Source organism: Physeter macrocephalus, chromosome 18 (genome assembly GCF_002837175.3).
Source record: "Physeter macrocephalus isolate SW-GA chromosome 18, ASM283717v5, whole genome shotgun sequence".
NCBI lineage: Eukaryota > Metazoa > Chordata > Mammalia > Artiodactyla > Physeteridae > Physeter > Physeter macrocephalus.
The window spans coordinates 8,843,737-8,864,841 of NC_041231.1; the positions used below are offsets into that span (position 1 = coordinate 8,843,737).

General features: G+C 50.9%; 1 protein-coding gene across 15 annotated transcripts in view; it reads right to left on the reverse strand.

The window, feature by feature from the left end:
• IFT122 (intraflagellar transport 122) overlaps window positions 1-21,105 on the reverse strand; it is a 75,598-nt gene that overhangs the window by 28,908 nt on the left and 25,585 nt on the right. For all 15 annotated transcript variants that reach the window (XM_028478645.2, XM_028478644.2, XM_028478649.2 and 12 more), the window contains 9 exons: window positions 18,622-18,813; window positions 18,324-18,462; window positions 16,924-17,126; window positions 15,850-15,987; window positions 14,324-14,488; window positions 11,945-12,142; window positions 6,624-6,764; window positions 3,084-3,137; window positions 75-236 (listed from right to left, as the gene is read on the reverse strand). In XM_028478645.2, coding sequence (XP_028334446.1) covers window positions 75-236; window positions 3,084-3,137; window positions 6,624-6,764; window positions 11,945-12,142; window positions 14,324-14,488; window positions 15,850-15,987; window positions 16,924-17,126; window positions 18,324-18,462; window positions 18,622-18,813 — 1,392 coding nt within the window. The remainder of the gene's footprint in view (window positions 1-74; window positions 237-3,083; window positions 3,138-6,623; window positions 6,765-11,944; window positions 12,143-14,323; window positions 14,489-15,849; window positions 15,988-16,923; window positions 17,127-18,323; window positions 18,463-18,621; window positions 18,814-21,105) is intronic.

Below are 21,105 nucleotides of genomic sequence, written 5' to 3' on the forward strand. Positions count from 1 at the left end.
CGCACCACCTCTGGGGTAGACAGCCTGGAGGCCGCAGGGTCGGGACGGCGGTGGGCAGGCCGTGGCCGGGTTACCTTGGCATACTCGAACATGCGGAGGTCTGTGTACATGTCGAGCGCGAGGTTCTCGTGCCCGCTCCTCTTGTACAGTTTGGCGGCCTCGTGGAACTTCCCCTGGTAGGAAAACACATCTGCCAGAAACAGGTCATTGTTGGTCTCTCCCCTCTTCTTCCTCTCCTGGAAAAATTAGAAGCACAGGAAACGGCCTCTGCAGCCATGGCAGGAAGCAGCCTTTACAAAAGTTAGATGTTGCTATTTCAAGTTAAGCCCCTGGGCCTTCCTACTGGAACCTACGCTTGGCTCCTGGGCTGTTGTGTCTCTCACCTAGGTTTCTGGTGGGATTGCTTGACAACAAAAGCAGATTTTTTTTTTTTCCAGATGAGTGAAGATCAAAAGAGATGTAAACTTTTGTTTGTTTAATGGAAATTCCTCACGGCTGCTTCCTTATATATTCTTCCAAGGAAACAACTGCATAGTGAGGATGGTGTGTACTGCCCACTCGTAGGGGGCCCCCAAGCTCTAAGAGCTCCCAAATCCCCAGGCCCGGTTTGGCCGAGTTGTTACTCATTATAATGGTGGACAAGGACAAAGTTTAGGGTTTCTTCCCAAGAAAAAGACCAACAAAACAGGATAGAGAATCTTACTACGTCCCTGTCTCTAAAGAGAAGGCGAGCAACGCCGTGTGTTGAGAACCCACTAGGCACCGGCTACTCCTCACCCAAGTGTCACGCTGCGGGAAGCCGGGCCTCAGGAGAGGGGCAGGTCGCGATCACACAGAGCTGGCGTTTGGACTCTGTCTGACTCCAGATGCTCTTTGTTCCACGTAATACACCCTTCGGAAACTCGTGACGGCCCCCAACAACACACACACACACACACACACACACACACACACACACACACACACGTAGCAGTGCTGAGAATGAAACTGGCACTCTCCCCTCCCTCCTGTGTTGGACAACAGTCAACAGGCTACAGCTCAGGTATTTGTAAACACTCAATAGCACCCAATCTCTCATCCCCAGCAGTCTCCTTTTGCTTGTGTTCCAGCAAGCGTATCACAGTGGAGGAAGATGAAACACGGAACCAAACTCCTAGGCAAGCTGGTGAAAGTTATAACGGCTGCAGGCAACATGCTTCCCCACTGACAGAAGTAATTTTTTAAACTCCCCCAAAAAGAAACCAAACTACACATAGTTTAGGCTAATCACCCAAATTAACTAACTCCTAATAGTATGAAATGAATTAAAATCTTGCAGAGAGATAAAGAAATAGGTTTCACTAGGCGTGGAATTTAGGCCAAATCTGTTCCGGGCCCCAGAACCTCACCATGATCAGTACAAAGGATTCCACACACTCAATGTGTAAGAGCCACATGGACAGATGCCGTTCCTCCTGCTATCAGCACAGATGCATCTCGCCCATCCAAAAGAAGCACAGTAAGGAAACCCGGTTCTCTGGAATAATGCTGAACGCCTAAAAGCAAGCAACTAAGGCCTCAGAGCAAACAAAATGGATCCTCACTCAAAGGCACTTTGCTCTTTTTCAAGAGGCAATTCTTACAAGTTTACTTTGCCCAGCTCACAGCACACCAGAAGAGACAGTACACGGGATCTCACTAAGACATGGTAAGTGGCCAGAGTTGGTCCTCACAGAGGTCGGTTACTTTTACAAAGAGAAAAATTATGTTCCATGGCCTCATGTTAAGACCCCTAGATCGAGACCAGTTGATCTACAAATGTGGCCCCTAGTAGTAAGTGGTACTGGGCATCATGGGTAGATGGCTCTGAAGAAACTCTTCACCACGCAGGTAAGGACGGAAGGGAAGACAGAGATGCTCCTCGTGACTGCGCTGGGGGAGGGAGAGAGTATGCAGGGCAAGCGCCAGGAGCAACTTCCGAGAGGGCAACACGGCCCACAGTAAAGACAGCAGGGGCTTGGAAAACAGAACTGGCTTAAATTCCAACCCATCTTTTTGCTCTGGGGACGTGACACAGCCTTTCTGAGCCTTAGTTTCCTTATTAATCAAACAGAGGTAAGAACAGCAGCTGCCTCATCAAGTCGTTGTGAGGATTCAAAATCGTGTACACATCGATCACGCGTGCGGCATGGAGCAGGCACCCAACAAACAGCAGCTATTCCTAGGCCAAGCAGGCTGTGAGCTCCTGCAGGCCTCTCTCCCGCCCAGCTCTTTGCCCACGGGGCTCAGCCACACGGCTTGGCTCACGACAGGTGTTTATTACGCTGAACTGAATCGAAGGGAGGAGACATTTGCTGATCTCCTCCCACTGCTTCCATATGTGAATTCAAATGTATCTCACATTCCCAGAGCCTCACAAAAAATCTGTTCAGAAGAAGAAATATGTACACCTTTTTACGGACGTCTGACAGCCTGAAGATGCACAGGAATGAAAAATATTTTCGCCCATCACCCAGCAAATGGTGCAGCTAGAACCAGCCTCTTTAGGCCCCCATCCGCCTCTGGGTGTGGCTGACGAGGTCCAGGCCGGGACCGGTGGGCTGCGGCGAGGGCTCAGAGCTCCGTAGGCGCCAGCTTGGCCACATGCCTCCCTCCCCAGGGCCCATCCCTGCAGGTGGGTGCAGACCATGTGCATCTGGGAAATGCCTCCTACACTGGCACGTTGTTGGAGCCCTAGAGGCGGGTAGCAAGCTAACAGCCACTGTGAGGATGAAATCCGGTTACTGAGAACTGTTTAATCCTCCTAGCAACCCTGTGAGGTAGGTCTCACCCCATTTCACAGACAAGAGACCGAAGCTCTGAGAGATTAGGGACCCACCTGCCTCACCCAGCTACCAAGTGACAGACTGTACTCCCGGCTCCCACGTGCTGGCTCCCCCCAAGTGGCACTCTGCCCCCCAGAGCAAGGCTGGGGCCCGGATGCCCAGACACCAGTGGGCTCTGTCCACGTGTCCTCAAGACCCTCGCCTGCTGGAAGAGCCACCTGCAAACCACAGACAGCGCATGTGCGCTTCCCTGAGAATCAAGAACGCTTCATCTTTTACCTCAATGCTGTTGATGAGCTCTAAATACCGGAGGTCTTGTACTCTGGTGAAGGCCTACAGGGGAAGAAATGAAAGAATAAAATCAGCTGCCTTCTGGGCTTCAAAAGTGGGTGATTGGCTGGGGGTGGGGAGTCAAGCTTTAGAAAGTGAGCCAGTAAGGAGGGAAAGAAAGAAGCACTGATTAATCACCGCGTGTACTGGGAGGGTCCTGCCACCCAGGGAAGCATGGCTTTATCCCTGGGATTAGTCCATATGAAGAACAGCAAAGAAGCCCGGGTTGCATCACTCACTTTGGGACTAGGTAAACAAAACTCGGATACTGCAGTCTGTGATGGGGCTGGCTTGGAGGAATCTCTATGTGAAAGGGAAGACCAGGCTGGTCTGAGCCTCTGAGGCAGCAGCACAGGAGTGGGAGTGGGGGGACGTGCTGACGGAGGAGAGACCGCACGTGCACCTCCGTGACCGGGATGGAGCACAGGAGACAGCCTTGCTTCCCGACAGGGCACAAACACAGGGCCTGTGGTGCCGGCACAGGGGGAGGCGAAGAGGGGAACGCTGAGAAGGAACAAAGATGACTTCTGGAAGGAAGGAAGGGGGAGGTAGGGAATGAATCACTCCAAGCCCCTGGAAGGCAAACTCTTATGTAAATCCTAAAAGTGGAGCTCTTGCGTTGGACTCGCAGTAAAGCCAGAGATTTTAACCCATGGGCTACTAGAAACTTCTAGGCAGCCTTCTGCAGGCAAATTGATGTTAGCTAAGCCCCTTGTGCTGCTTTCAGATTCTGCAAGGGGTTTAGAGGAACATAACCCACCCTGTCAGGCAGATCTTCATGTGGCTTTGCTGCCAGCGTCTCCTCCCATTTAATTCCTCCCAGGCGGGCTTCTCTACAGCGTCCCATATGAAATGGGCTGACACATGCCTGGAGGAGGCAGCAGGTTCAGGAGGCTTCGAATTTAAAAAGCAGAACAACAACCCTGGCCAACTGCTCTCTCTGCTCAGCTGCATGACATCCTCCACCTAAAGAGCCAGGAGATGAGCAGGTCATCCGGCCTCTGGCTGCCTCACAGATGACCAAAATGTGACTTCATCTCTCCATCCTGCAGGGCCAGGCATCCTAGCAGGGGCTGGGGACCCAGAGACGAACATGACTTGGCCCTTGGCCCCCTCTGTGATTCAGGGGCCCATATTTTAAAAGGGGAGGCAGGCAGATTAAACAGATCATGAACTCTCCCTGAGCCAAGAGCTATACAATTACGAACTAGACGCCCTGGAGAACACAGATTCACTGTCTGGAAACGGGCAGGGGCAGGAGGCTGGAGGCTGGACTAAGCAAAGCATCACAGGGTAGGAACCTGACAGATGGGACCTGAAGAGGGTTCCCTTGAAAGGGTCAGGCAGGCATCACATAAGCAAAGGAATGAGGGCTCAAAGCACACATTTTCCACACAGGAGGGCTTACAAGCTATCGTCTAGATCTGGGCTTCCTGAAAGCAACATGAGGGGAAAGCCTGGGGTGTCTGGCAAGGTGGCAGAGAGGAAAGAAGGAGCATTCTAGGTCTCAGTCCTGGCTCTGAGACCTTGCAGCTGGGGGGCCCTGAACCTCACCCTTGCCCGCCTCCAGGCTGCAACAACTTCCTTATGGAAAGGGGGCAAGCAAGCGAGGTCCTCTCCACGGCCTTCCTAGTTCTGCTCTGCTAGGATTTGAGGACTTGTCACCGTGAGAAACCTGAGTTTCTTCAGCCCTGACACATTCTGCAGAGTGACGGGTGCCCTGGTCGGAGCGGTCAGAGTCACAAGGCCCGTGGATAACCTCAAGCAGAGGGAAGTGTGGGAACAGGGCCGCATCTGCAGCTCTGCTTGGGGCTGCCTTCCCAGGTGTGAAGCAGCTCTCCTCCGCCATCTAGTGGAGACACTGGCCTACCGCCGGGAACCACCCTCCATCCCCGTGTGCCTGAGACTTGGCAAAGCAGAAAAAGAAAGGCTGGGGAATGGGAATTTGGATAAAATGATCAAATTCTAGTCTATGGTTAAAATCTTGTGGGCTTCACACAATAAACTCTATTCTCAGGGAGCGTTTGGAGGATACAGGGTGGGGAGGAGGGGTTCCAGTTTCGTTTGCGTCAAACGTTTCACACGTTTGCTGAGAGCCTAATGGTCTACGGCACCATGCTAGGCAGTGTTGGCTGAAGCTAGGATGAGACTGGTGCTTAGTTGCTGGGTGTAAGGAACTGACAATCTCTCAGGAAGACTTCTCATTTCATTCCAGGCTAAAAACAAACAAACAAAACACATTCTAGGAATCCTTGGTCATTCTTCACCCCTCCTGGCATTTCTGGGTGGGGCAGGAGAGGGAAGCTCCCTCCAGGGACTTGCTTCCTCCCTCCTCTGAATTCTTAAGAATTCCTAATAGCCCTCCTCTATTACCACTTTTCTGATGCTAACTAGATCTAAAACTATGATACAGATAATTATCGTATCATGGTAATTTTACTTGTTGTAATAATGGTTGGCATTTGTACAACCACTGCTAGTTTCAGAATCCCTCTTACAACGTGGGGGTTACGCCTAATGACACCGTGTCACGCAGGCCTGTCAGTCGCGTTTTCACCGTCCCGCTGTGGGAATGGGAGGGCTGAAGCTCCAAGAGAAGCGGCTGGCTGGGGTCATCCAGCCCGTGCAGGCACAGCTGGGCCTCAACCAGGCTGCTGAGCCCCGGCCTGGTCCCCACCCACTCTCTTTTCAGGCCTAGAAGTCCCACCCTAGCACAGGGCAGGCACCACACACTTCTGCAACCACTTGCCCACCAGCCAGGAGTACGGGCTAAATGAGGGCCTGGCTAATTGACTGTGGGGAAGAAAAAGAGGGGAGGGGGGTTTGGAAGCCACTCGTTTCCCCACCTCAGGCTCCAGACGAAAACCCATCTCAGAGACGTAGCTGGGCTTTTCTAATGTGGGGAAAGGGGGCAAATGTTTTCAACCATCTCTGTAGTTTTAATAGACTAAGCCAGGAAACGCCACCACGAACCAAGGCCATGAATCACGCACGCCATGAAGGTATGTGTGGAGTGACAATGCTGTCAGAGTCAGACAACTTGACCATTTCTTCCCATGTACTTAGCGGAGTGCCAAGAAAAACAGCATTGTGTAATAAATGGCCCTAATACCAGTAAGTGCTTATACCAATGATAAAAGCTACCGCTGACTGACTGCTGACAACGCGCAGGCTTTGCTGTGCACTGTGCATGGATGATCGCTCAAGAGGCTGACAGCTACAGTCTATCAGATGCCCCTTCTTCTGTGTTAGGCTTTACAGGCATTATCCATTAGATCCTTATAACTCCATGAGGATGGGGCCTGTCGTCACCCTAATTTTACAGATGAGCAACCTCAGAAAGGCGGTTACCTGCTGAGGCTCACGGAGGTGGCTGTGCTGGGATCCCAGCCCAGATCAGTCTAACTCCAGAGCCCATGACAGTAGGCATCTGCCTCCTCAAGGGAGCCTGCGAGGACCAGATTCCAGCTCACACTGACTGACGCTTACCTTCTTTGCTGTTTCAAACTCCAATCCTTCTAAAGCTTCCATGGCCAGCTCACGCCAGTCAGTGTCTGTCACGCCCAAGCAAGCAATCTGGTAGGCTTCTCGGAACATCTTCCTATCCAGGTACTGGTACATCGGAGCAGACTGGAGGATTTCATCAAAAGGAAAGAAGACTGCTTTCAGGGCAACGGAAGAGTCAGATGCACACAAAGCCTGATTCCACGTGTGTGCACCAGCTTAATGACGAATGTCACAGAGCAAGGCCACAGTGACCCATCGGCACCCTGCTCAGCCTCACCCCGGCCCGCCTGATGCCCTTCCATTCGGCCACCCCTTTCACAGCCATCGTATTGAACCACCGTATTCAGTAGCACAAACTTCCACCCGCCTCCCCTCCACCACCGCCAGCTTTCCCCACCTCCAGGTGGCCGGATCACAAGATGTCACCCTTGCCTGGAATGCCTTTGCCCCTCCTCGCCCTCTGCAAAGAACCTAACTGGCTTTAAAGGCCCTGTTAAACTGTCACCTCTTCTGTAAAGTCTTCACTGACCCCTCAAGGGAAGGGGTCTGAGCTCCCCCTGCCCCTTGTCCTGAACTCAGGTTGTATTTTATTTTTTTTAAATATTTGTTTATTTATCTGGTTGTGCTGGGTCTTAGTTGCAGGCTCCTTAGTCGTGGCTCACGGACGCCTTAGCTGCAGCTCGCCAGCTCCTTAGTTGCGGCAGGCGGGCTCCTTGGTTGTGGCATGTGAACTCTTGGTTGCAGCATGCACGTGGGATCTAGTTCCCTGACCAGGGATTGAACCCGGGCCCCCTGCATTGGGAGCATGGAGTCTTAACCACTGTGCCACCAGGGAAGTCACTCCAGCTGTATTTTAATTAAAAGTCTGTCCCCATAAGGCTGTGCACAACCTGAGGGTGGCGGCGGGGTCGTACCTAACTCCCTCAGCGGGCCCTCAGCCTACGTTTGCTGAAGGAACGAACAACGTTACTGTGAGGAAGGGGCCTGGGATGGCCTCTTACGAGGAGGGCGGAAAAACCTGCTTCTCCCAAGAAAGGCTGCCATCTCCTAGTGCCCTGGCCCTGGGAACCTTCCTACCGTCCCTCCATCCAGACAGGGCTGCCTCACCATGTTACCTGTGAACAGTTCTTAATAACTTTTTTTAGGTTTACTAAGTGCTTTTGGATCGGTCCCAACAGCCCTGTGTAGTAGGTATTACTGCCCCCTGATTTACTGCCCAGAGACTGAGAGGGCAACTGACCTGCTGAGGACACAGAAGTGACACATGGAAGCCCTGGGGCTGGACCAGGGGCACGCTGACCAGGTGCTGTGCTCCTGCCTGCCGTGTGTCTGTGTGTGTGTGTTCTTTCGCACACGAAAACAGGTGTGAGCTGGGCCCGGGTGTCCTCAACAACAAAAGGCCAGTCAGCGTGCTAAAGGGACTGCACCCCTCCTTCTGGCTTCCTGGGCAGTGGAATCGATCAGCCAGTACCTCTGCGCTAATGGTTCCCAAATGGGGAGCTGGAAGAGCTGCTGTCTCCATTTGGGGCCTGTATCTTTGAAATTCCCTACCCCATTTTTTAGCTTTAGAGTTGAAGGAAACTTGTTTCTTTTTAAGCTGTTCTCCCCTCTGACAGCAAGATTGCTTCTCAACGCTCACCTTTTCTGCCCTGCGCCCCCATCTCTCCTCCCTTCAAGGGGGCAGCAGGGTATGAAGCGGGGAGCAGTTGAGCTAGAACCCCGGCCTGGCTCAGCCACATCCTAGCTGTGGGACTTGGGGTAAACTCATTAGCTTCTGTTACGATGCCCTGCCCAGCCCACTGGCTACCAGTGCTTTGAAGTGAGCCTGCTCCCTCCCCACTGTGCTTTCTCAGCACAGAAACACACCTGCTCTTCCTCTCTGTCTTTCCAGACCTTTCTGGGCTCAGATCAACTGTCACCACCTCACGGAAGCTTTCTCAAACTCCCCAAGAACAACGAGCTTTCCTTTCTAAACTCCTTTGGTGAGCAACCTCTGTTCCAATTTAGTTGTTCTGTAGGGTTTGCTGTTTAAAGACTGATGATAATAATAATAATAATAGGAATTGGGCCAGACAAAACCTGAAGGATGGGTGCGTTTAGCTCCACCGCAAGGAAAAGTGAGGCCCAAAGAGTGAAAGGAGCTGCTCAAGGTCACAGCTGGTTTAGATGGCAGAGTCAGAACTCAAACCCAGTGCTCCTTCCCCTCAACTGCCCCCAAAGTTGAGCCCCGTAAGGGTGGTTCGGGAACTCGGACAAGCACAGGAGAAGCCAGCACAGGACAAACGGTTAACACTCGGGCTTGCCTGGGAGGCACCATCTGAGAACGGGAGTCTTAAAGATATACTGACGGAACAAATGCCCTCTGAGCTCTCCTTGATCTCATTGTTGCATTCCAAGCATGAAGTCACCACCGCCCTGAGAAGCCCGACCAGGGTTCGCCGCCCTACTTGGCAGCCCTGACTAACCAATTCTTGCACAAGATGATGTAAATTTCGAAAGGAAACCAGAAATCCCCAGAGCGGGTCTGCTCTTTCTCCCTCCTCTCTGGGCCAAAGCCACAGGATGGCTGGAGGCAGAGGCGACAGATAAACAGCCTCTGTCTTTAGGCTGCCTTTCCGAACCCTTGGCAGTAGTGACCTGCTGTGTCAGCAGGACGGCCTTTCGTGCAGCCAAGGGGGCTCTGGCTGCTGAATCCGAAGGGCCTGGCTTCAGAGGAAGGCCCGCACTGCCCTGCCGGCTCCTCTTGGCGGCCAAAGCCAGGGAGCAGCAGCAAACTGCATTTATCTTCGAGGTCACGATGGCAGTCTTGGAGGAAGACTGTCACTCGGCATGGCCTGTCTGGCACGATGGAGGAGGACTGGGTTTCTGGTGGCTGTGGAGCCGGGGCTCGGGATGCGGAGCACCACGAGGAAACGGTCCAGCAGGGGCGGTTCTTGCCCCTCCTCCTGCCCTGCTCCCACCCACCTCTCTCCCTTCTTTCCCTGGCTTTCTTTTTTTCTCTATCCTTTTCCTCAGATCTTAATTCTACTACCATTTATTGAATAACTGCTCTGTGTCAGGCACTATTAATTCCCGAAGCAGTAAGTAACAAGGGTACCATCGGCTTAGAGGGAGAAGCGGACCCCAGCCCCAGCCTTTACAAGAAGCCAAGGCAGGGCGCGCGAGTGAAGGTGAGGTGTCTGGAGGGGGCGCAGACGGATGGAGCTCAGCTGAAGGGCAATCTGGAGACACGTCTACAAATCTTTCACATAGACATGACCTCTGACCCAGCAATTTCACTCCTAGGAATTTATACCAAGGAGCTATACCGGGACTGGTGCAAAGACTTAGCTAGAAAGATGCCCACTATCTGCAACAGGGAAAAAGCTGTAAATAGCATGACCATCGAACAATAGGCGCTGGTTGAGTAAGGTGTGGATGTCATGTGACAGGACAAAAAGCAATCATTAAAAACAATGGGGGCAGCAGGAAGGGGGTGTGACTATAACGGAAAGGCAACCTAACACCAGGGACCTCGTGGGCTGATGGCGGAGGTACCACTCACCTACACAGGTGATAAATTTGTACTGTGGTTGCAAACTGTTACCAGCGGGACCAACTCGGCAAGTTGTACAAGGGATCTCTGTATGATTTCTTACAATTACACGTGAATCTACAATCACCTCAGCATTTTTAAATGCTAGAGAAGCACATTTACTAATGTGGAGCCACGTTTCCAGTAGACTGCTGAGTGAAAAAGCCAGAATGCTAGTTGATGGCCAACAATTCATACAAAGTGATGGGTCTGCAGTATGTAAATGTCAGGTTAATTAGAAGATGGAGGTAAGGGGAGGTGATTAAAAGTCTGTCTTATTTATAATCCACATTCAGTAAAGTAAGTACAGTAAACCTGAGGTTTCATCTATAGGAGCAATACTTACAGACAAAAGTCACAAAACAGTATTTACAGTATGGTTCCACTTTTGTTTAAAAATGTTTATATAAAATCATATACTCATAATTGCGTATCACGCATCTATCATATGCACATATAGAAACGGTCTGGGTGCATATATTCTACAATCTTTAACAGTGATTCTTGGGCTTCCCTGGTGGCACGGTGGTTAAGAATCTGCCTGCCAATGCAGGGGACGGGGGTTCGAGCCCTGGTCCGGGAGGATCCCACATGCCGCAGAGCAACTAAGCCCGTGCGCCGCAACTACTGAGCCTGCGCTCTAGAGCCCACGAGCCACAACTACGGAAGCCTGTGCGCCTAGAGCCCGTGCTCCGGAACAAGAGAAGCCACCACACTGGGAAGCCCACGCACCGCAACGAAGAGCAATGAAGAGTAGCCCCCGCTCGCCACAACTAGAGAAAGCCCATGCACAGCAACAAAGACCCAACATAGCCAAAAATAAATAAATAAAATAAATAAATTTTTTTTTTTTTTTTTAAAAAGAGTGATTCTTGGGAATTTCCAGGTAGTCCAGTGGTCAGGACTTAGTGCTTTCACTGCCAGGGGCCCGGGTTCAATCCCCAGTCGGGGAACTAAGATCCCACGAGCCTCAACGTACAGCCAAAAAAAAAAAAAAGTCGAGTGATTCTCTCTCGAAGATGGGAAATTGAGGGCTAGCCTCTCCTTGGCACTTGTCTCTATTTTAAGACAGCTCTACAGAGGGCGTGATTCCCTTGGGGAGAAGACAGGAAGCTGGGGCCGCCAGGGTTAGGCCAGCCCCGACTTGGGTCGTCAATCTCTGCCCTCCTGTCTGTTTCTGCCCGCCCCACCACTTCGTGGCTCTGGACTCCAGCTCCCCCCAACCCCCCACATCTGTTCTGGCCTCCTCCTGGTTTGAAGGACGGGTGCAGACAGTCCCACGCTCCCTTTCTGGCTCAACAGATCTCGGCTCCCACGCCCCGTCCCACCCATATTCTCTCTCACACGCACACACCACCCCCTCGCACGCCATGCGGACGCCCTGCTGGACTCCCAGCTGGACTCCCAGCTTTGCCAGCTTGTTCCACTCTGTCCCACGCACGGCTCTCAGTAAAACATGCTGTCTGCTGCCAGACAACCTTGCATACCCCTCCCCGCCCCTCCCAGGAAAGGGGGATCAGAAAGAAATGGAGGCTCAGTGAGGTTGAGCTGTTTGCCCAAAGACACGCAGGTTGCAAAGGGTGGAGATGGGGTTCAGGTTCAAGTCCAGAGTGCCTTCCATGCTGTCACGGCTGCCACTCTAGTCTCCCTCCCAGGCACCACGAGGAGCCTGGCTTTCCTGGTCTCGTCTGCCCTGCCCCGGCTAAGAGCTGACAGGCTCCCGGGTTACCTGTGGCACCTCCACGGCCGACATAGAAAAGGCGTGGAGGCAGAAGATCCTGGAGCCGTTGTAGCCGACCACGAAGCCCTGCAGCTTCTGCTGGTGGACGGGGAAGGTGCTGGCCTTGATGTTGAGGTAGCCGCCTCCAGAGAAGCAGAGCATGTCCTCACACTGGGTGTTCCAGGCCACACTGTTGGCGTTCGGCTCCTGAGGGACAGGGATGGTGAGGGTGACAGCCCCGGGCATGGGCACCATTCCTACACTCAGACAAGGACTCCTTTTAAAGCCTGAATCACACTAAGTTGCCAACAGTGGGGTGTAGGGAACGGGGGAAGAAGGGGATCGGACAAAATGGACAGGACACAGAGGCAAGCTCCTCTTTGCACTGTGTGTGTAGGAATTTTTTAATAAGCAAGCATTACTTTTTTTTTTTAAGCGTTACTTTTGAAAAAAAATATTATTATCCCCAAGTATTAATCATTACATAGTAAGTGAGAAAATCAGCAAGGTGGGTTCTAGCTCTATTAAAGAATGAATATACAAAACTAGTCATGAAAAAAAAAAAAAAAAAAACTAGTCATGGAAGAAGGTTTAAAGGGATAGTATAGTCCAAAGAATTAACAGGGATTGTTTGAGGGTGGGTGGAATTGTGGGTAATTTTTATTTTCTACATTTTCTGTTTGTCTGAAATTTTCTTTTGGTCCATGAAACATCCATTGTTTTTTATAATAAAAAAAAGAACAGTGAGTTATTTTTAAAATTAGAAAATAATATATTCTCTCTGCATTGACAATTCACACATATAAAAAACTAGTCTCCCTGGGAGGCACCCCTCCCCCTCACTTCCCCTCCAAAGTTCTCTGCTCAGCTCTGGGGCCCCAGGGACCAGCAGATGTTCATACCTTTCTGCCTAGAATCTGTAACAATGCCTGAATCGTTTATAATGAGCATGGATTACTTTTATAAGGAGAAAAAAACAATATAGCTGTTTTTGCTTGCAGGGGGCCGGGGCAGCTGAGAGGAGAAAAAAGATAGCTGGGAATGTTTGTGTCTCCAGGCAAGCCTGGAGAATTACCTTCCCTGGCTGCCTGCAGAACCCTCAGTGGGGACTGGGAAGGACACACACCCTTCCACTCCTTCAAGGCTCAGGTGCAGATTCACAACTGGGGGCCTGCTAACCTACCTCCAGGGGGTGGGTGTTCGGTCTGGAGAGAAGAGACGTTAACACCGAGGGCCCTATTTTGTGCCAGGCACTGAGCTAGGTTCTATGGTACCTTATTGAGCCCAGCAGCAATTCTGTGAGGGGGCAAGTACTAGTTGCATGTTAGAGGTAAGGAGAAATGGAGGCTCAGAGAGGTTCACTAACTTGCTTGAGATCACACAGTAAGTGATGAAGGCAGGACTGGAGGCAGGTCTGTCTGAAGGCACAGCCTGTGCTCTTTCTTTCCTCGAAAGCACTCTGCCTCCCGGTGGTGGGGGCGAGTTGTTATGGGGGAGTCGCCTTGGGCTAGTGGTAGCCAGGCGTCCCCTTCCAAACGACCGAGGCCGCACCCCTCTGCTGTGCTGATTCTGCTGCCGAGGACAAGGAGGAGCCCTGATAAAGGGTCCCCAGTCTGCCCATGCCGCAGGGAAACCTGCAGTGGCTGAGGAAGCCAGTCAGGGGAGGGTTTAGCTCTAGGGGGAGCCCGCCTCAGGCAAATGGCCCTGACCGCTTACAAAGCCCTAAAGAGGCAAAGAGCAGCGCCGAGCCCAGCAGAAAGCCAGCAGGCGCTGGGCACGGAGGCTGCGGGCGCTCTTCTCCAGGGACACCCCTCCTCCGGCCACAGGACCAAGCAGTGTGCAAGCAACTATGGTCCGCCGCACACTCCACCTGCTGTTGGCTCTTACGGTATCCTTGGGAAACAGCAGAGGAAGGGCTGCCCCCATCCCTTCCCTTCTTGCAGATGACAAAACCGGTCCTGTTTCCTGACCGTGTCTCAGGGCACTCGCAGACACAGGCAGGCCTCCAGCCGGGGAGCAGCAGACTTTTTCAAAAGAATCTTCACATTAGCCCACCTACTGAGAGCCCACCTATGAGCCCCACTTAGACTGATTATTATTCATTTACTGCTCACAGTAACCTCGTAAGAAAGGTGTAACTTGCCCACCTTACCTGTGAGGAAACTGAAGTCCACGAGGCCTCGCCCAGCTCCCGCCGCTCGCGTGCGAGGCGCAGGCTGGGCCCGGCCTCCTGGACTCTGTGCTGCCGTGCGGTCCCCACACCCTACACCTCACTGCTCTCCCCGGAGGCCGCCTGGGAGCCAGAGTGTGAGCCCTTCCTGCAGGGACTGGGAAGCCAGGGGAGGGTCTCTAGGCAAGGACCTCGTCCTGGGCACTCTTGGGGGTCACCTGAAATAGCAGCTCCTTGGTGTGGATGTCATACACTAGGCACGTGTCGTTTTCATCCACCACGGCCAACTTGTTGCGGGAGGCACTCATGTCCAGGCAGCGCACGGCTGTGGCCTGCTTTAGCAGGACGATGGCAAAGAGACTGTCCACAAAGATCTTCAGGATCTGGCAAAATTTCAGAGGAAAACTGTGAGTCCCCATGGCAACAACACCCTGGAGCACCGCCAGGCCGTTGGAACCCATGTGCTCTACAAGAACAACTCCCACTAACTTCACCAGAGGCTCTGTGCGGAGAAAAGGACCCATCAAAAGAAAGAGCACGCGGCTTTCTCCACAGGAGAGCGGGAGTGTGGTCCGTCAGAGGTCGCCAAGGTAACGACAGTCCCCAAGACACGGCCAAGTCACTTGCATGTCTGCTTGACTGGGGACTATTAACAACACCCCCCAAACTGCAGGGTCAGGAGACACCATCTAACGAGAGCTGAGTCACAAACTGCCACGGGCAGAGGCGCCTGTGAACACTAACAAGACCTGTGGTGTAGCCACAGCAAGATGACGACGATGATGATGATGGAGCTGATGATGTACACAGCTATCAGTTACTGACCACTGTTGACAGCCCTGTGAAACGTGGTATTCTCTTCATTTGTAAAACCTGAGCCTCAGAGAGGTGAAGTGACTTGCCTAGGATCACACAGCTAGTGAGCAGCTACGGATGAACGTAACCCCAGGTTTACCTGCCCACAAAGCCCATGCTCTCCAGCCTCGCACTGGAAGTGACAGCTGACAGAGAGGAGGAAGCTGGCTTTCCTTCCCTGTGGTGTTGCTACACTGTGGCCCCTGCCAATCTCAACTTCCATGACTTCCGTCCCCAGGAAAGGCCTGACAAGGCTCAGCCACAAGCCATCTGCTAGACAGCTTGACTCTTAGGCTAACGCAGTTATATTTTTCCTTTCAAATTTCCATGTAACCCACTTAGAACTTTCTTCTTCTGAGCAAAGAACACACACACACACACACACACACACACACACACACACACACACACACATATCTGCTTAACTTTTTGTAACCTAGATTTTCCACATCTATGTGAGCAAAGGGCCCATTTGACTTCAACATCTAGTAACAGCCTGAGGACTAGCACCCTCTGGGATACAAGCTAGAGCACATGCCTTGATCCACTCATTGCTCTAACCGGGACCTGACCTAAGGAACGAGCTCTGCCTTCCTCTCCAGCAAGACACTGAAACTGAATCTCTAACAAGTCTCCCACCTTCTGGGTGACCTTAAATCCACTACCCCACTCTACGGCAGCCCAGAGGCTGCAGGGCCGACTCTGTCAGAACCCGGCATGCTATGAGTCGGAGCATCTTTGGCCTGAAGCTGTCCTCATAAAATGGAACTCTGGGATGCCCTCCAGTGTGCCCGGGGTGGGGGAACCCACCTCAGGGTCACAAGCAGTCTGGTCGCCAGTGTTTGCCTGCAGATAATCAGCCTGATGGGAGACGCGAGGGAGCACTCACCTGTCCGTTCTTCAGGCCGACTAAAAGACCCTCCCTTCCTGGGGGGCCGCCGATCACCTTGATGTAGCGAATGAGAGACTCCATCTGCCACTCCCGCGCCCTCACTGCGCTGAAGGACAGGCACTGCAGCCGCTTCTCCTAGAAAGCAAGCGCAGCTCTGAGGGATATTCAACAGAATAGGTGTGCCCAGCCCTCCCAAGGAGGTCTGCCCGCACCTCAGGGATGAAAAACACCTACACACTCAGTACCTACTGAACCCCATCTAGACCCCATGCCTGGCACCACTACCCCTGCACACAAGTTTTCCCCACGAAGCCCAGCTCAGCCTCAGTTCTCGAGCAGACCTCCAGGCGGCCACAGCCAGAGGCAGCATCCAAAAGCACAGCTTTTTGCCACATCTATCCTATAACCTGTGGTACCCCTAAACTGCCTGAAGTTCTGGATTTTTAGAGAGATTTTAATAGTATTTTACATCCAGTGATTCCTAAAGGATTTCTTCCATCTTATCACTTCCAACAGGCCTAGTTTCTTGAAACCAAATCCACCTCTACTTCCAAGAAAGATGCTGGGCTGGCCTTCTCTTAAAGTCTTTCCAAACCCTCCTGGCGCTGACCTAGACATTTCTAGGAAGCTCTAAGTTGAGAAATTTTTTTCTGTGAAAAAAGTTCTCAGAAGTAAAATTTCCTGTACGACTGTGAGTTGATATCATAAACTTTTTTGTTGTTTAACTGAAAGTTATCACAAATTTTTAGGTGTATATGTTTACCAAAAAATATTGATCTTCCTTTTGTGGGATATCAAAGTATGCTTTAAGTCATTAAAATATATATACAACCCCAGTTTAACAAAGTGCTTTGCAATACAAAAAAGTATTTTCCAGTTTATGGCCCATGACTTTCTGGTAGAGTGTGACTCATCTAGATTTCAATAAAATGAAAGCAATGAATAGCCACTGAGCTTGACGGAAAGGGACTTGCTTCCTAGTGACCAATTTTAAAGCTGTGAGTTGGGTACCCCACTCTTGGAGGAAGCATGAAGCGGATGCGGCCCACCCTCCCAGCCACCGCTGCCCACCTGGCAGAGGATGATGTGGTCGGCACACACCACCAGGAGGTTACATTCGAACTTCCTAACAATCTTCTCCTTCACCCGGTACCGCATGTCCAACGAGTCATCTGAATACAACTCGTAGATGAGGATTTTCTCGGGCAGTTGGATAGCTAATCGATTTTTGTAGATGGCAATTTTCTTGACAAGCTCTTTGCATTTAATCCGAACTGTCAAAGAGGAAAAAACAGACAAACAAACAAAAAACCAGCTCTACCAAGAGGCTGTTAAGTAAGGCAGCAGGCAGAGAAATTAAAAGCCATCATTTAGTTACTGCTATTGGCAATTAAAGGAGACACTCTCATCAAAATGTCTTTACAGAGTGTCTAATATGTACAATCAGCTCTGCTAAACTGAGATCCAAAATTGTACACAATGTTTGTGGTCCAAAGCTTACAACTGGCTATGGAAAGGAAAATTCTTTGTGCTACCATCACTTTCTGAATATAAATCTAATCTCCTCTGCATGGCACTAATGGTCCCTGATGATCGGGAGCCCGTCCGGGTAACGGCCCACACCTCTGGCCACTTCCACCCACCACCCTTGACAGCAGGGAACCAAAGGTAGTTTCTGGTACACACTAGGGTCTCACACTCTTGCTACAGACCAGGTGGAAAAAACGTCCTCAGGAAGGAAACCGGGGAGCTACCCAAGTAGCTACACCCTCACCATCATAGCTGGAATCTTCAACCAGAGGTGCTGCTCCCAGATGAGGACCAGAGGATGCCACCTGAACCTACAGGACAACCCTCGACCTGGATCCCTACCTACAGGCCCCCAGCAGTGTGCTGTGGCCAGCACATCTGGATACGAATGCACTTGAAGTCAGTGCATCTAACCAGCATGGCCACTTGGGTGGACAGAGGAGGAGACTGACTACACTAGGCCTGGAACCCCGATCTTCTGACCGAGCCTGTGCAACCCACCGTGGGCTTATTGCTGGGAGAAGGGCCCGCCAGGAGGCGAGTGGAGACGGAGCTGACGGAGCAGCACCCCCGAAGGGACTGGGACCAGAGAGGATACAGGTCCACAGAGACCCAGGCAGGTCAGCCCCAACCCCCAGCTCTAACTTGTGATACGTTATCCTCCTTAGCCAGGGAGCCCACGTTCCCCTCAGTATTATCTGCGAAATTTTCTGAGTCTGTGCTTTTTTTGCGGTTTTGGAGAGAGGGTTTATTGCTTTCAAAGACATCTACATCCTCTCCACACCCCACCACAAAAAAAAAGCAAGAGCTGGTGGTCCAGCGTGTTTCCAAAAGACCAAGGAGAAACACTTCCTACCATTTCATTTGCCCTGTCAGGAGCCCTCTCAACCTGCCCCTCTTCCCAGTGTCTGGAGGGCAGAGGGGCCATACCTGCCTTTTACCTTTCTGCTCGGTGATCAGGTGCTGCACGATGACATCAGTCATGCTATCCCTGTAGGCATATCGGTCCTTGTAGAGTCCGTGGACTGTGCTGAAAATAAGCTGGTAGAAGGAAATGGTGCCATCCTGGCAGCCTACCACCTGCAGAGAAAGACAGTGTCAATTCCCAGCTCTCTGTGGAGAAAGAGTCGACCCTCCTGCTTGTCAGGAACAAGCGTCAAGGATCTGACTGGCTAAACATGGCTGATGTTCAGTGACTACTCTGGCAATGGCCCATCAAAATGAACTCCCCCTTCTTACCACATAGTTGGAATCAGGTTTCACTTTACACGTCCACACCCAGGAGTTCTGCTCCCCAACAGTCCCAAGGCGCACTCCATCCTTGGTGAAAAGGGATACTTGCTTGTCTGACCCCCCCAGCAAAATGTACTCCCCTTTAGTAAAGTAGCTGAGGCAGCAGGGGTCAAAGTTCAGTGACCGATCCTTCCCAATCTGAGAAAAGAGAACACACCAAGGGAGATCTACTTCCGAATTCATGATAATCACAACACAATCAAGGGCTTTTCCCTCCAACTTTTAGAGGGAGCTGGGAAGATTGAGGAGAGCTGGCCAGCATTCTCCCGTGTGTCACTGATTCCATCATGAATGCAGGCCAGTCCTGTGGAGCACCCTACCTCTCCCCTCCACACAGCCAAATCCTCCAGGGTCTTCCCCCAGTCCCACCCAGCTGCTCCAGGGGTGTGTCTTAGCTCCTCAGCCAACCTGCACCCGGGATGGTCTTTCTCCCATAGGCCTTCCTCCGTACATAGCCTTTTCTAGGGTTCAGGATTCCCCTCAGCTTCTTTTCTTTTTCTTTTTCTTTCCTTTTCCTTCCTCCCTCCCTCCCTTCTTTCCTTTCTTCTTTTGTATTTCACAAGACTAAGTCCATTCAATTTTCTAAAAACTGTCCTTTATTCTGAAACTACACTCATCCTAACTTCTCTTTATAACAACCTTATTGAGGAATTTCACATACCATACAATTCACCCACTTAAAGTGTACAATTCATTGGCTTTTAATATATTTGGAGTTGTGCAACCATCATCACTAATTCTGGAACATTTCCAACACCCCAAAAAGAAACCCTGTACCTGTTAGCAGTCAACCCCCATTCCCTCCTCTTTCCATCCCCAGGCAACCACTAATCTACTTCCAGTCTATAGATTTGCCTATTGTGGACATTTCATATAAATGGAATCATAAAATATGTGACCTTTTGTGACTGGTTCACCCTTGTTGTAGTATGTATCAGTACTTCATTCCTTTCCATTGCTGGATAATATTCCATTGTATGGATATTCCCCATTTTATTTATCCATTCATCCGTTGATGGACATTTGGGTTCTCCCTATTTTGGGCTATTATGAATAATGCTGATACGAATATTTGTGTACAAATTTTGGTGTATACATATGTTTTCATCTTTCTTAGATACACATACCTAGGAGTAGAATTGCTGGGTCATACAGTAACTTCATGTTTAACCTTTTAGGAACTACCAGACTTTTTTAAAGTGGCTGGCTGTACCATTTTATATTCATATCAGCAGTAAATAAGGGTTCCAATTTCTCCATCCTACTGGGTGTGAATTGATGTCTCATTGTGAATTTGATTTGCATTTCCCTGGTAGCTAATGATGTTGAACATCTTTTCATGTGCTTACTGGCCACAAGTAGATCTTGCTTGAAGAAACGTCTATTCAGATCCCTTTCCCATTTTTTAATTAGGTTGTCTTATTATTGAGTTGTAGGAGTTTTTTTTTTACATATTCTAGATGCCAGTCCCTTATCAGATAAACGATGTGTAAAAATTCTCTCCCACTCTGTGCACTGTTTTTTCACTTTTGATGGCACCCCCCACCTCTGCTTTCAGGATGAAGGTCAAGCTCCTGAGCTCTGTTCCCAAGATCCTTCTCTCAGCCAAAATGAATTTCTTCTAGTTTCCTGAGTGGCCCATGCTCTTTCAATCCTCCGTGATGACACAGGTGCCATTCTCCACACCACCCCAGCCCTGGCCAAGAGTGCCCTTTCCCTCTTCTTCTCTGTCAGGTGTCATCTCCTCCAGGAAGCATCCCCCAGTCTCCCTGCCCACCCAAGGCCTAATTAAGACCCATCTCCCTGTGCTTGCCTCTCCTACAGCACTTCTCTCACTGCTCTGTAGTTGCACATTTAACCTGATGTCTCCCCACTAAAGCCCACGCTTCTCATTGTCACCCAAGTCCTTTGCTGCCCCTGAGTGTGCCTACTGTGACAAAAGACTATTTTTATTTTATTTTATTTTATTTTTGCAGTACGCGGGCCTCTCACTGTTGTGGCCTTTCCCGTTGTGGAGCACAGGCTCCGGACGCGCAGGCTCAGCGGCCATGGCTCACGGGCCCAGCCGCTCCGCGGCATTTGGGATCCTCCCGGACCAGGGCACGAACCCGTGTCCCCTGCATCGGCAGGCAGACTCTCGACCACTGAGCCACCAGGGAAGCCCTATTTTTTATTATCATTATTAAACTAATAATCACTTTATTATAGAAATAACTCTAAAATCCTGGTTTCTCCGTAAGTTTTGTTCAACTTACAAATATTTGTTCAACTTACAAATATTTCCTATTTATAAACCTAGTAAAAATAAGCAACGAAGGCTTCCCTGGTGGCGCAGTGGTTAGGAATCTGCCTGCCAATGCCGGGGACATGGGTTTGAGCCCTGCTCCGGGAGGATCCCACATGCCGTGGAGCAGCTAAGCCCGTGCGCCA